The 12,141-nt window shown below is 44.1% G+C and overlaps 1 protein-coding gene across 2 annotated transcripts in view; it reads left to right on the top strand.

The window, feature by feature from the left end:
- The window catches only part of SUSD1 (sushi domain containing 1), a 136,558-nt gene extending 126,793 nt beyond the window's left edge, over positions 1-9,765 (top strand). The window contains exons 15-16 of one of the 2 annotated variants that reach the window (XR_002337296.1): positions 4,230-4,323; positions 4,673-9,765. Coding sequence is in view for 1 of the 2 variants with exons in the window: in XM_005660331.3 (XP_005660388.1) it covers positions 4,230-4,323; position 4,673 (95 nt within the window). In the remaining variant the exon portion in view is untranslated. The remainder of the gene's footprint in view (positions 1-4,229; positions 4,324-4,672) is intronic. The other variant, XM_005660331.3, reaches the window with a different exon arrangement.

Raw genomic sequence — 12,141 nt, 5'->3', positions numbered from 1 at the left:
CCACATCTTGCTCTTGGGCAGGCCTCTCTAATTTTCATTTCTGTGTTCACTCCCTGAGCAGAGGCCTTTATCTGTAGCACGGACAGCTGGTCAGCCCCCTTATCTCCCATGGCAGCGTTCAGGGCATCCCTCTTCACTCCGGCCAACATGGCCTCTGGACGTGGTCTTCCCACAGCGTGTGAAAGTTCCCAGGCCAGGGGTTGAACCCGCGCCACAGCTGTAACCAGAGCCACAGCAGTGACAGTGCTGGATTCTTATCCCACTGAGTCACGAGGGGACACTGGACATGTTTCTCAAGTGCAGCCCTGACTTCATGATTCCCCTGCCAGTCCCTCCAGAGCCACCAGTACTCTTAGTCTGGTTTCTAAGGCATCACTTGGACCCCAGTGTATGCTTCTGATTAACCCTCTCATTCTTCTCCATTCAAACTGGTGTGCTAGCTCTTTGGATACAGCCAGAGGAAGTCCCCCGCTGTCACAAGATCTGAGAGGACAGGTGGGGCCTTTCTAACTGGCTCTGCAGCACCTGTAATATTTGCATTCGTGAAGGGGTTAAAGATAAGGACCCGGAAGCTCTTTCACTCCTGAGCACAATAGCTCTTCAAGGAGCCACCCTACAGAGACTAGTGGAGTTTAAGCCACATGGATTTACTTGCATTAAGAATGAGTCACTGAGACTCTGGGAAATAACACATGATTCACTCCAGTTTCTTAAAAAAAAAAAAAAAAAAAATTCGATAAATGATTTAGAAGAAAAATAAGTATGGTTTCATGGCATGAGACCACGGAAGGGAGGGTAAGCAGAGGGTGTGGCAAAGCTCTAATCAGTGTAATTCACCTTGGCCGGTTGTAAGTTTTCTCAGTCAGGAATTAATGTGGGAAGTCCCTAAAGAAGCATGTGGCTACACCATGAGTTCTCTTGATTGGATCGACTCATGTCCACAGGGTATATATGCAAAGCAGAAAAAGAGTGTATAACCAGAAGCTGTTCTACAGCAAGAATTGTGCCTGGAGCTACAAGCCAGGTTGTGTTTTGCAGAATGAATTAAAAACACTCTGAGTACTTACCTCTAGAGTAAGGGAATAGTTGGGCTTCCTGCTCAGGGTGAAAGAGGGCCTGTGAGTGGATAGTCAAGAGGAAGTCAAGTTCCTCAACTCTTACCTTGGCTTCTCTCCTGTTTGTGAGGGGACATTGGAAAGCAAGCAAAACACTAACTGCCCTCTGTAAGTTGTAGGTTTCTGACCTGATAAGAACATTCTAGAAGGTTCATACAATTTGCAAATGAGATGGATAAACCACTGCAAATGATCTTTGAGAAATCTTTTTTGTGTGTGTCTTTTTAGGGCCACACTCATGACCTCTGAGTGTTCCCAGGCTAAGAGGTGAATTGGAGCTGTAGCTGCCAGCCCATGCCACAGCCACAGCAATGTGGGATCTGAGCCATGTCTGCATCCTACACCACAGCTCATGGCAACACTGGATCCTTAACCCACTGAGCAAAGCCAGGGATCAAACTCGGGTCCTCATAGATACTAGCTGGGTACATTACCCCTGAGCCATCATGGTTACTCCTGATCTTTGAGAAATCTTGATGAAGACTGGGGATGAGCAAAGAACATGGAACTTTGCGTAAAGGAGATAGATTTTGCAAAGCGAGGATGCTGATAACTTGAAGTCAAGGCCAGGCACGATCTTCAAGAGATGGCTCTGTGTGTACCTGGGAGAAGAAGCTGCAGTTCCCAGCAGATTAGGCGAGACTGCTCTTCTTTTTTTTCTGGTACAGAGTCGCTAATTGGTAGGGGAAAGTGGCCAGCACAATGGATTCTGACTTCAGCCAATACTTAGCAATGCCCTGTGTACCGTGTGGGGAGAGGACAGCTGTGTGTGCGCTTAGAAACAGCTTGTTCCTATGTAACTTATTAACGAATGGATGCCAAATCCAGGAACATGCAGAATGTGGGTTAGTGTCCACAGTTATCTTTAGCTCACCGTCTTTATCAATCAATGATTCAAATTATGTAGAAGGTGAAACTATAGAGGAAAAAATGCAGAGAAAACATTGATGGCTAAAGTGTAGAGGAACACTGGGTAGACTGGATGAAATGAGCTGGTTAGGAAAGTACCAGCTTCTTTCCACCGAATCCAGTGATACATCCTCTCTTCAAACAAACAAACAAAAAAACTGGGGAATTTAGTACACAAAATGGCTTCTCAATGTTTTAACTTGCATTTTTACCACTAAGAGAGAGAGCAGTTGATCAAAGGTTTGTCAAGCACCTGTAATCATGTTTTTATTAGTGATGTACCTTTTGATAGACTCTGCTCACTTTGCTATTGGGGTATTAGACTTTTCCTCATTAACTTGTAACACTATAGGTTAACCCCTTGCTTATTAATTATCCTCATTATTTTACCCAGTTCTCCATTTGCCCTTAAAGCTTCCTCCTGGTCGTTTTTGGTGTACAGAGGAATATGCTTTTTAAAAAATATGGTCACATCTCTCATTTTCTTATTTTAAGGTTTCTGCTTTAATAAATATGCTTAGAAAATTCCTACCTGCTTTAATATTAGATGAATATTCCCTTGCATTTTGTTCCAATTCTTTAAGGTTTCAGCTTCAGTCTTTCATCCATCTGGATTTTTATATTGGCATAAACTCTAATGATCGAAATTACTTTATTCTAAATGATTCGCCAATTTTCTCAACGCTAGTTACGGATAGTGTTATGAATAACATAACATTTCCACAGTGATCTGAAACAGTAACAAAACAGTAATGTTTAACAGTAGCTGTCACTGGCCAATTGCTTACTGTGTGCCAGGCACAGTTTTAACGTGTCGTAGCTCATTTATTTCTGACAATAGCCTTATAAGGTGATATTATACCACCCCTCAGGGGGAAACTGGGGCACAGGATGGCTGAATAACTCATCCAAGTTCATACAATTGGGCGGTGATGGGGTTCAAATATAGCCTTGGACTACCTGACTCCAGTATTCAAGCCTTGAAATTATTTTATACACTTGGGTGTGTTTCTGGGCTTTCTGTTTTATTCCATTGTATTCATTCCTCTGCTGATACTGCCTTGTTTTATTTTTACTTCTATTTATTTATTTTTGGCTGTGCCCACAGCATGCAGACGTTCCCTAGGCCAGGGATCGAGTTGCACCACAGCAGTGACCCAAACACAGCAGTGACAACACCAGATCCTTAACTGCTGGGCTGCCAGGGAACTCCTGTTGCTGCACTGTTTTAATATCTAATAATTTAAGTCAGTCCTCTAATTTTTTCTTTACTAATTTCTAGTTTAACCACAACTCCTCTTCCCATTTTACAACATGGCTTCTTAAAATGCCAATGCTCTTTTCTCCTGAATACCAAAAGCAGCCAAACAACAGAAGCTGTATTTTTCTAAAAAGTCTCTTGACAACACTTTATTTATTTTGCTTTTTAGGGCCACATATGCAGCATATGGAGGTTCCCAGGCTAGGGGTCTAATTGGAGCTATAGCCGCCGGCCTACACCACAGCCACAGCAACACCAGATCAGAGCCGTGTCTGCAACCTTCACCACAGCTCACGGCAATGCCCGCTCTTAACCCACTGAGCGAAGCCAGGGATCAAACCCGCCACCTCACGGTTCCTTGTCAGATTCGTGAACCACTGAGCCATGAGGAGAACTCCTCAAAGAGCTTTTACATCAGTTTCATATTTTATCCTCAGAGCGGCCAGCATCCCTTGTTGATGTGTAGGGAACATGACAGATGACTCTACCCAGCAGAGGATTTGCTGACTATATTTGACCACTGGAGCTAACTATCATTTTTGGAGAAAAATCTATATGATATCAGAAGGATATCTTCCCCAATGCAAAAGAAACATTAAAATCTATCACGTGTGATTGACATGAGAGAGGACCAGCACACACACCCCCCCGCCCCACAGTGTGCCGCATTGGGGTGCTCAACAAGATCGGCTTTTAACCTTTGCAACTCAAATGTATCCGGGTTTTACGCTTCCTTTTCAGAAATGCCACGGAATGGTGTTTTCCTGAGGCCCTTGTCCTCAGGGCCAGCTTGGGGCACTGGGGCACTCTGGGCATGGTTGGAATGGTTTGTTCACTGGGGCCAAGCTCTGGTTACAACAGAGTGTGCACGGGTGGGTCTGCCCCTCCTGGTTGGGCCGGGATTCGGTGTGCCATGGGTTCAGCATGTGGTTTTTGTCCCGCAGATTCATCACTGACGCTGCAGCAGGTGGTGGGCGTTGGGCTGGGCTCCATGGCTGCTGTGATTGTTCTCGCATTCCTCTCCTTCTCAGCAGTGTGGTATGTGAGACTGTCATTTTTGAGAAATGAGTGGAATGGAGGGAGGATGGGGTTGGAATCCGGAAGAACAGCTGCGGTGGAGGAGGGTCAAAGGGGAGATGGGGGGAGGCTGTCCCGGGCTCAGCGGATACTCAGAGGGTGGAAGGCAGGAGTAAGGCTGCATTCAGGGGGAGGGGACTGTTCCCCAGTCCCCGTAAAGGGGCAAGGTCAGTGATGGCGCCCTGGCCGCTCACTGAGTGATGGCTGATCTCCTGTGCTGCTTCCCAGGAAGGATGCACGAGCTGCCCGTAGGGATGCGCACAGGAAACAAAGTGTGTCAGCAAGCTCTCTTTGCCTCCTCCATGTCTAGATCGAGGATGGGTGTGGCGTGAAGAGGATGCACTGCTGCTGGGGTAGATGTTCCGACAGCTTCTCAGGTGCCTGCACAGAGGCCCCGAGCATGTGTGTGTGCGTGTGCGTGTGTGTGTGCGTGCGTGTGTGTGTGTGTGTGCGGGCCTGCACCTTTCTCTACTCCCAGGCTGGCCTCCCTTCCAGATTCAAGCCGGTGACTGTCTCTTTGGAATGTCCCTCAAAGAGGACACTCAGGAGTCGCTGTTGTCTGCCCTGCTACCTGACCAGTTCCGTTTCCATGGACTTGAGAACCTTGATAAACAACGTCATATGGACTCCGGGCTACGGGTCACAGGGGCTGGGTCACTGTTCTCCTCTGAGTGATGCCTGAGCCTCGGCTCCTCTAGGTGCTGAATGCAAGAGTCCCACATCTTCCTCTGTAACATCTCTGGCCTTAATTCAGAATCCATTCTTTTACCATAAGTAACGAGAGAGACTTAACTGTGGGCTAGAATTTGACATTATGAAGGAAGTCATTGAAAAGGAGAGAGATCATTGATATAGACAAACATGACAAACCCTTTAGAAGCCCTTTTCCTACAGTTAGTGGATGCAGTAATTAGAAAGTATGCGCGTCTGGCCACTCGGGTAAATTCCCTGCAGTGTCTGTTAGGCAGCGTTGCTTTGATACAGCTCTGTTTGTCTTATATGCATTCAAAAGCCAGGAGTCTTCATTCCAGTGGAAATGTTTTGTTAGTAAACTAACATTTTTTTTTTCTCACATGAATGTTTATAGCAGCCTAGGCTACTTTTTTTTTTTTTTTTTTTTAATTCCTGAGCATCTCCTAAAGATGCTCTGTGCCTCCCTTTGGATTTGGGGGTTGTGCGGTATCCTTGTGTTGCAACAATATGAAGCCCATGACCAGAGTCTGTGAGTTGACAGGGGAGGGGAACAATGTGGGTGACACAATGGTCCCTTTTATCTACAACACCAGGAATTATGACTGTTCCTTTATCATGAACCATGACATGTTAGCTGTATGCAGTCCCGGGGCCCACTGTCAATATGTGGAATGTACAGGTGGAATGGATTCGCTTTGATTTTTCAAGCCTGAATCAGTGTTCATGAACTTTCCTCCCTAACCAACAGCGTAGCTCCAAGGCTAAGCCAGGGAATGAAGGGAGAAGAAGGACTGGGGCTTGGGGCTTCTCTAAGTGACAGTGGTGTCCTCCTCTGCCTTCTCCCTCCCTCTTAGGCCTAGAGAATAGAGAACAGGTGGAGGTGGGGGGGCAGTGATAGTGCATAGCTCAGGGTGCAGCATCTATGAATGTGGTCCTGGACTTGGCAGCAGCACAGTGTGGAGGAAAAGGGACCGTCTTTCCAACATGGTGGGCTGGCATGTTCTCCGTGGACTCACTGGGCATTGGTGAGGGGTGGATCTGAGCAGCCTGGGCTTGTGGGCAGATGAGGAGACATGAGGAACAGTAGGCACAGGAGGAGGAGATGCTCCATGAAGCTGCCCATCCCTGGGGGATCTGGCCCAAGGCAAATCCTCTCAACTGGGAAGAGTCAGAGACAGGGAAGTGATATACTGACGCTTGGGCATTCGAGGGCAGGTGGCAGCCCTGCCCCTCACCAATACTAGGCAGATTAAGAATAGCTGTCCTCTGTCCTCTGAGGTCCCAACTCAGACTACAACTCAGGATCAACACATGGAACCCTTCCTGCTGTCGTCTTCGATGAATTATTGGGTAGAACTTTCAATGGACTTATACAAAGAGCTTTCTACCTTTAATGTTCATGTGCAACAATTCAAACTCATACTGTTTTCACTGCTCTTGAATTAATTTTTTATTTTTAATTTTTTATTATAGTTGATTTACAATGTGCTATCAATTTCTGCTGTACAGCAAAATGACCCAGTTATATATATGTGTGTGTATATATATATATACACACACACACACATTCTTTTTCTCATATTATCTTCTATCATGTTCTATCACAACTGACTGGATATACAGCAGGACCTCGTTGCTTATCCATTCTAAATGTAATAGTTTGCAAATCTACTAACCCCAAACTCCCAGTCTATCTCACTTCCTCCCCCTTACCCCTGGCAACCACGAGTCTGTTCTGTATGTCCATGAGTTTTTTTCTGTTCTCTCGATAGGTTCTTTTGTGCCATAGTTTAGATTCCACATATAAGGGATATCATAAGGTATCTGTCTTCCTCTTTCTGACTTACTTCACTTAGTACGAGAATCTCTACTTCCATCCATGTTACTGCAAATGGCATTGTTTCCATGGCTTGGCTATTGCTAATAGTGCTACAGTGAACATAGGGGTGCATGTATCTTTTACAATGAAAGTTTTGCCTAAATGTATGCCCAGGAGTGGGATTGCTGGATCACATGGTAGATCTATATTTAGTTTTCTGAGGTGCCTCCATACTGTTTTTTTTTTTTAAATTAAATTTAGAATCATGGGAGTTCCTGTTGTGGTGCAGCAGAAATGAATCTGACTAGGAACCATGAGGTTGCGGGTTCGATCCCTGGCCTCACTTGGTGGGTTAAGGATCCCGCGTTGCTGTGGCTGTGGTGTAGGCTGGCGGGTACAGCTCCAATTAGACCCCCTAGCCTGGGAACATCCATATGTCATGGGTGCGGCCCTATAAAGACAAAAATAAAAAAAATAAAAAAGAATAAATAAATTTAGAATCATTACAAATTATTGTGCTTAGTATTGGGTAGAGTCTTTGATGAGTAAGGATTTTCCTCAAAACCTCCTCTGTCCAAAGAGAGAATGTGAGCCTCTGCCCCTTATTATAGTTTTTCCTGGTTCTATAAACACTATGTTTCTCTAGTTCCCCTAATTTCCAGTTTTAAAATTAATTACCAAAGAAGCTATAGCTTCTCTCCAAAAGTTAGCATAATTGTCATTGAAAGGAAGAAATCCCATTTGCTTGGTATCAAAAGTTTTTGGTTAAAATAATTGACTAAATATTAATAAAGTATATTTCTGGGTATATGCAGAAGTGTAAAAACAGTTCATGAATGAGTTCTGAAATAGCAAAACATAAACTTGTCCCTTTCTCTAAATGGTCCAAGTTATAACACAGAGTTATACAGTGTTTTTTTATTAAAAATTTTTTTTTTTTATGGCCACACCTGTAGCGTATGGATCAAATCTCAGCCATAGTTGTGACCTATGCCACAAATGCTGCAATGCCAGCGCCGGGCTGGGGATTGGATCCGCAGCTCCATATTGACCTGAGCTGCTGCAGATGGGTTCTTAACCACTACACCACAGAGGGAACTCCTTTCAATTTTTTTTTTTTAAACTTTGAACTGTTAGTACTTAACAGAAGCAGGTGCTGAGCATTTGCACCATTTTCCTGCATTTCTTTTCTGTTTGTTTTCTTATGCACATGAAGGCAGCTTTAAGTTCTGTGAAGTTGCCCAGTAGCTTGACCTCAATGCTGTTCTTTTTCTTTTCCAAGTGGATTCCTGGTTAAGGCAGGGAGAGCATCTCTGGAGACCAATAGTGGGTCTCCCTAGGAGCAGGCAGGGTACCTCTGTTGAAGGACTGATCAGGCAGCATTTGAAGTTGGGTTTTGAGTGCTGCTAAATAAAGCTAGAGCCTCAGGTGGTGGTGGAGGATGGACCTTTTCCTAATTAACTGTCTTGGGGACAGTGTGAAGAGGTGAGTCTAAGATCTGGTCTTGAGCTCCCTTCTAGAATAGGGAACCAAACTGGGAGGTTGTCCAGATATGGGGCAGATTGTTCCCTGGTGGATTTCTTTTTTAAAAATCTCCACCATAGTTTTCATTTATATTTGTTCTTTCATTCCATCCTTATGGTTGTTCTGTGTGATGGGAAGTTTAGGGGTTGTCATTTCCCTATTTTAGAATGGAGAGATGGGTTCAGACAGATACATAACTTTATTTTTCCTTTTTTTTTTAGGGCCGCGCCCACAGCATATGGAAAGTCCCAGGCTAGGGGTCGAATCAGAGCTGCAACTGCTGGCCTGCACCATAGCCATAGCAATGCAGGATCCGAGCTATGTACCACAGCTCCTGGCAATGCCAGATCCTTAACCCACTGAGTGAGGCCAGGGATTCAACCTGCATCCTCATGGATCCTAGTCGGGTTTGTTACCACTGAGCCACGATGGGAACTCCCAGAAAGATACGTAACTTAAATGATGGGGCCAAGTATTTTGCCTGCAAGTTCAGTTCTCATTCCTGGGATTTGACAGGATTCTTTTGGTTCTTAGGAGAGTCAGGCCTTTACTTTTCCAAATTATATATATTTTAAAGCATCGCATTTATTCTTCCAGCACCTCTGTCTTTTTATACTTCTTTTTTCACGGTAATGTACCTTCCCCCATCACTTCTAGAAAGAGCCACAGACAACCCAAATAGATGGAGGTTAATTAGGGAAAATAAGTGTAATCTGTCCATGACTCCAGACCTAAAATTGCAGCTGGGCCCTTAAGATTAAGACCAGAGCAGAAGTATTTATCTTGAAATACCACAGTAGCTTGGAATAAAGTTAATATTTAAATTGATTTTAAAGGAAGTAAAAAAAAACAATTCTCAATGCTCCCTTTTTATTGCTAATCTCATATTCTGATTTTCTTAACCTTTTATTTTTCCATTCTCTAACAAAGAGAGAACCCGTGGTAGTAGCAGTCACAAGTGTTTTGAGGACCTTTTGTCCACCACAGCCATTGCTGGTTAAACTTAAGTGCCCAGTTTTGGCATGGCTTTTCCGTGCCCAATTGCGGGTAGGCGATGCGGTGAGCCAAATCAATTAAAAGGGCAGTGTATACCCATTGTATTAGGTGGGAGAGAAAGAGAATGAATGAGTGATTTTGTGTGTGTGTGTCCATATCCATACTTTTGGGGCACAACTCAGGGTTACCAAAACGGGGTCCCACTAGGCATGTAGTTTGTAACACATTTCTTTTCATCCATCAACCTACCTTGGACACATTCTTCATGTCAGTAATGACAGCATTAGGAGTTCCCGTTGTGGCGCAGTGGAAACGAATCCGACTAGGAACCCTGAGGTTGCAGATTTGATCCCTGGCCTCGCTCAGTGGGTTGAGGATCTGGCTTTGCCGTGAGCTGTGGTGTAGGTCGCAGATACGGCTCGGATCTGGCATGGCTGTGGCTGTGGCATAGGCCGGTGGCTACAGCTCCGATTAGACCCCTAGCCTGGGAACCTCCATATGCAGTGGGTGTGGCTCTAAAAAGATAAAAAAAAAAAAAAGACAGCATTAAAAGTTTGCATCACAATTTATTTAACCAGTACTCTATTGTGCATTGTGCCTTTTGCGTGTTTCCAGAAGTTTATTCTCCGTGTACACATCTGTATAATTGTATGCAATTATCACTTAGGCTAAATTCCTAGATGCGAAGCTGTTGAGATGAAAACTATATGATTCTAGATTTTCTACATAATGTCAGAGGAATCTCACAGAAAGTTTATGCCAGTTTATCAGTTTATGCTGTCACAGGTAGGAAGCCTCAGCACTGCTGGGCTTGTTGAGATCTTTAATCTTGATTAATCTGGCAGGTGAAAAATGACTTTTCAGTGTTTAGTGTGCATTTCTCTATTTGGCCCGCCAGTTGGCCATTTGTAATTCTGTTTTTGGTGAATTGCCGTTTTTCTTAGTACTTGGCATGTCTTACATTGATATGAAAAAGCTTTTTGTGTTATAGTAATTTTCACTCCTAGCTGTCACATTTTTTTTGTTGTTGTTGCCTTTTAGGGCCTTACCCTCAGCATATGAAAGTCCCCAGGCTAGGGGTCAAATAGGAGCTATAGATGCTGGCCTACACCACAGCCATAGCAACACGGGATCTGAGCCACATCTGTGACCTACACCACAGCTCACAGCAACGCCAGGTCCTTAACCCACTGAGCAAGGCCAGGGATCGAACCCACAACCTCATGGTTCCTAGTCAGATTCGTTTCCACTGTGCCACAATGGGAACTCCCAGTCATATATTTTGTAAACAAATTTTCTACCTTATCATTTCCCTTTAGGCCTTGTTTGTGTCATACGTTGCCACATGAAAACTTTATATAGTCAAATGCATTGGTTTTTTCCTTTTTTCCTTTGGCTCCATGCCACCTGCTGTAAGTTTAAAAAGGTTTTTTTTTTTTTTTTTTTTTTTTTTTTTTTTTTACTACCAGGTAAAAGTAAGTTACCACTCTTTCTCGGTGAATTCTTAGGTTTTACTATGTATTTATTCAGATATACATATTTATTATACATAAACTAAAGGATGAATTGGTCAAGCTTCCCCCAAAAAATCTTTATAGTTTTCTTGGGGATGTATTAATTAAAAAGTGCTCCTATCCTAGAACGTGATATGTGTTTCTACTTTTTATCTTTTTTTTTGCTTTTTATGGCCACACCTGCGGCATATGGAAATTCCCAAGCTACAGGTTGAATCGGAGCTACAGCTGCCAGCCTACGCCACAGCCACAGCAACGTAGGATCTGAGCCGCATCTGCGATGGCAACTGCCGATCCTTAACCCACTGAACGAGGCCAGGGATCGAACCCGCAACCTCATGGATACTGGTTGAGTTTGTTACCACTGAGCCACAATGGGACCTTCTTTCTTTATTTTTATTTTCTATTGAAGCATAGTTGATTTACCATGTTGTGTTAATAGCTATACAGCAAAGTGATACAATTATACATATGCATAGATACACTTTTTTTTTTTTTTTTTGGCTGCACGTGAGGCATGCAGAAGTTCTCCAGCCAAGAATTGAACCTGCACCACAGCAGTGACCCAAGCCACATCAGTGACAAGTCCAGATCCGTAGCCACTAGGCTACCAGGGAATTCCTATATACTCTTTTATAAAAAATGGTGTTTCCATTACGGTTTGTCACAGGGTATTGAATGTAGTTCTCCGTGTTATATGGTAGGACCTTGTTATTTATCCTCTCCGCATATAATTGCTTACCTCTGCTAACTCCACCCTCCCAGTCCATCCCTCCTCCAACCCCCTCCCCCTTGGCAACCACACATCTGTCCTCTATGTCTATGCGGCGATTTCTCTTTGGTAGATGAGTTCATTTGTGTCATATTTTAGATCCCACGATACGTGTCTTCCTTTAACGTGGATGTATGTCCCGATCTGGTTTTCAACATTCAGGGGAGTTCATGCTTATTTTTTTGTGGTGTACATCTAGGTATGTTCTATCTTGTTATCTTGAACTCTTGAATCCTTACCTTAGCTCCTGCCCTGGAAAGTGCATCGCACAGACTCTTCCTGCTGGCATTGCTGGAGTTCTCTTGCCCCCGTGATCCCCCTTTTATGGGAAATGTCACATCCGGATGGCTCCTCCAGGAGTCCCCATTGTGGCGCAGCAGAAACAAATCTGACTAACATCCATGAGGACGCAGGTTGCATCCCTGGCCTCGCTCAGTAGGTTAAGGAGCTGTGCTGTGAGC

The sequence above is a fragment of the Sus scrofa genome, chromosome 1 (genome assembly GCF_000003025.6).
Source record: "Sus scrofa isolate TJ Tabasco breed Duroc chromosome 1, Sscrofa11.1, whole genome shotgun sequence".
Classification (NCBI taxonomy): domain Eukaryota; kingdom Metazoa; phylum Chordata; class Mammalia; order Artiodactyla; family Suidae; genus Sus; species Sus scrofa.
The sequence above is the reverse complement of the archived record's forward strand: the minus strand, read 5'-3'. Positions and strand labels throughout refer to the sequence as shown.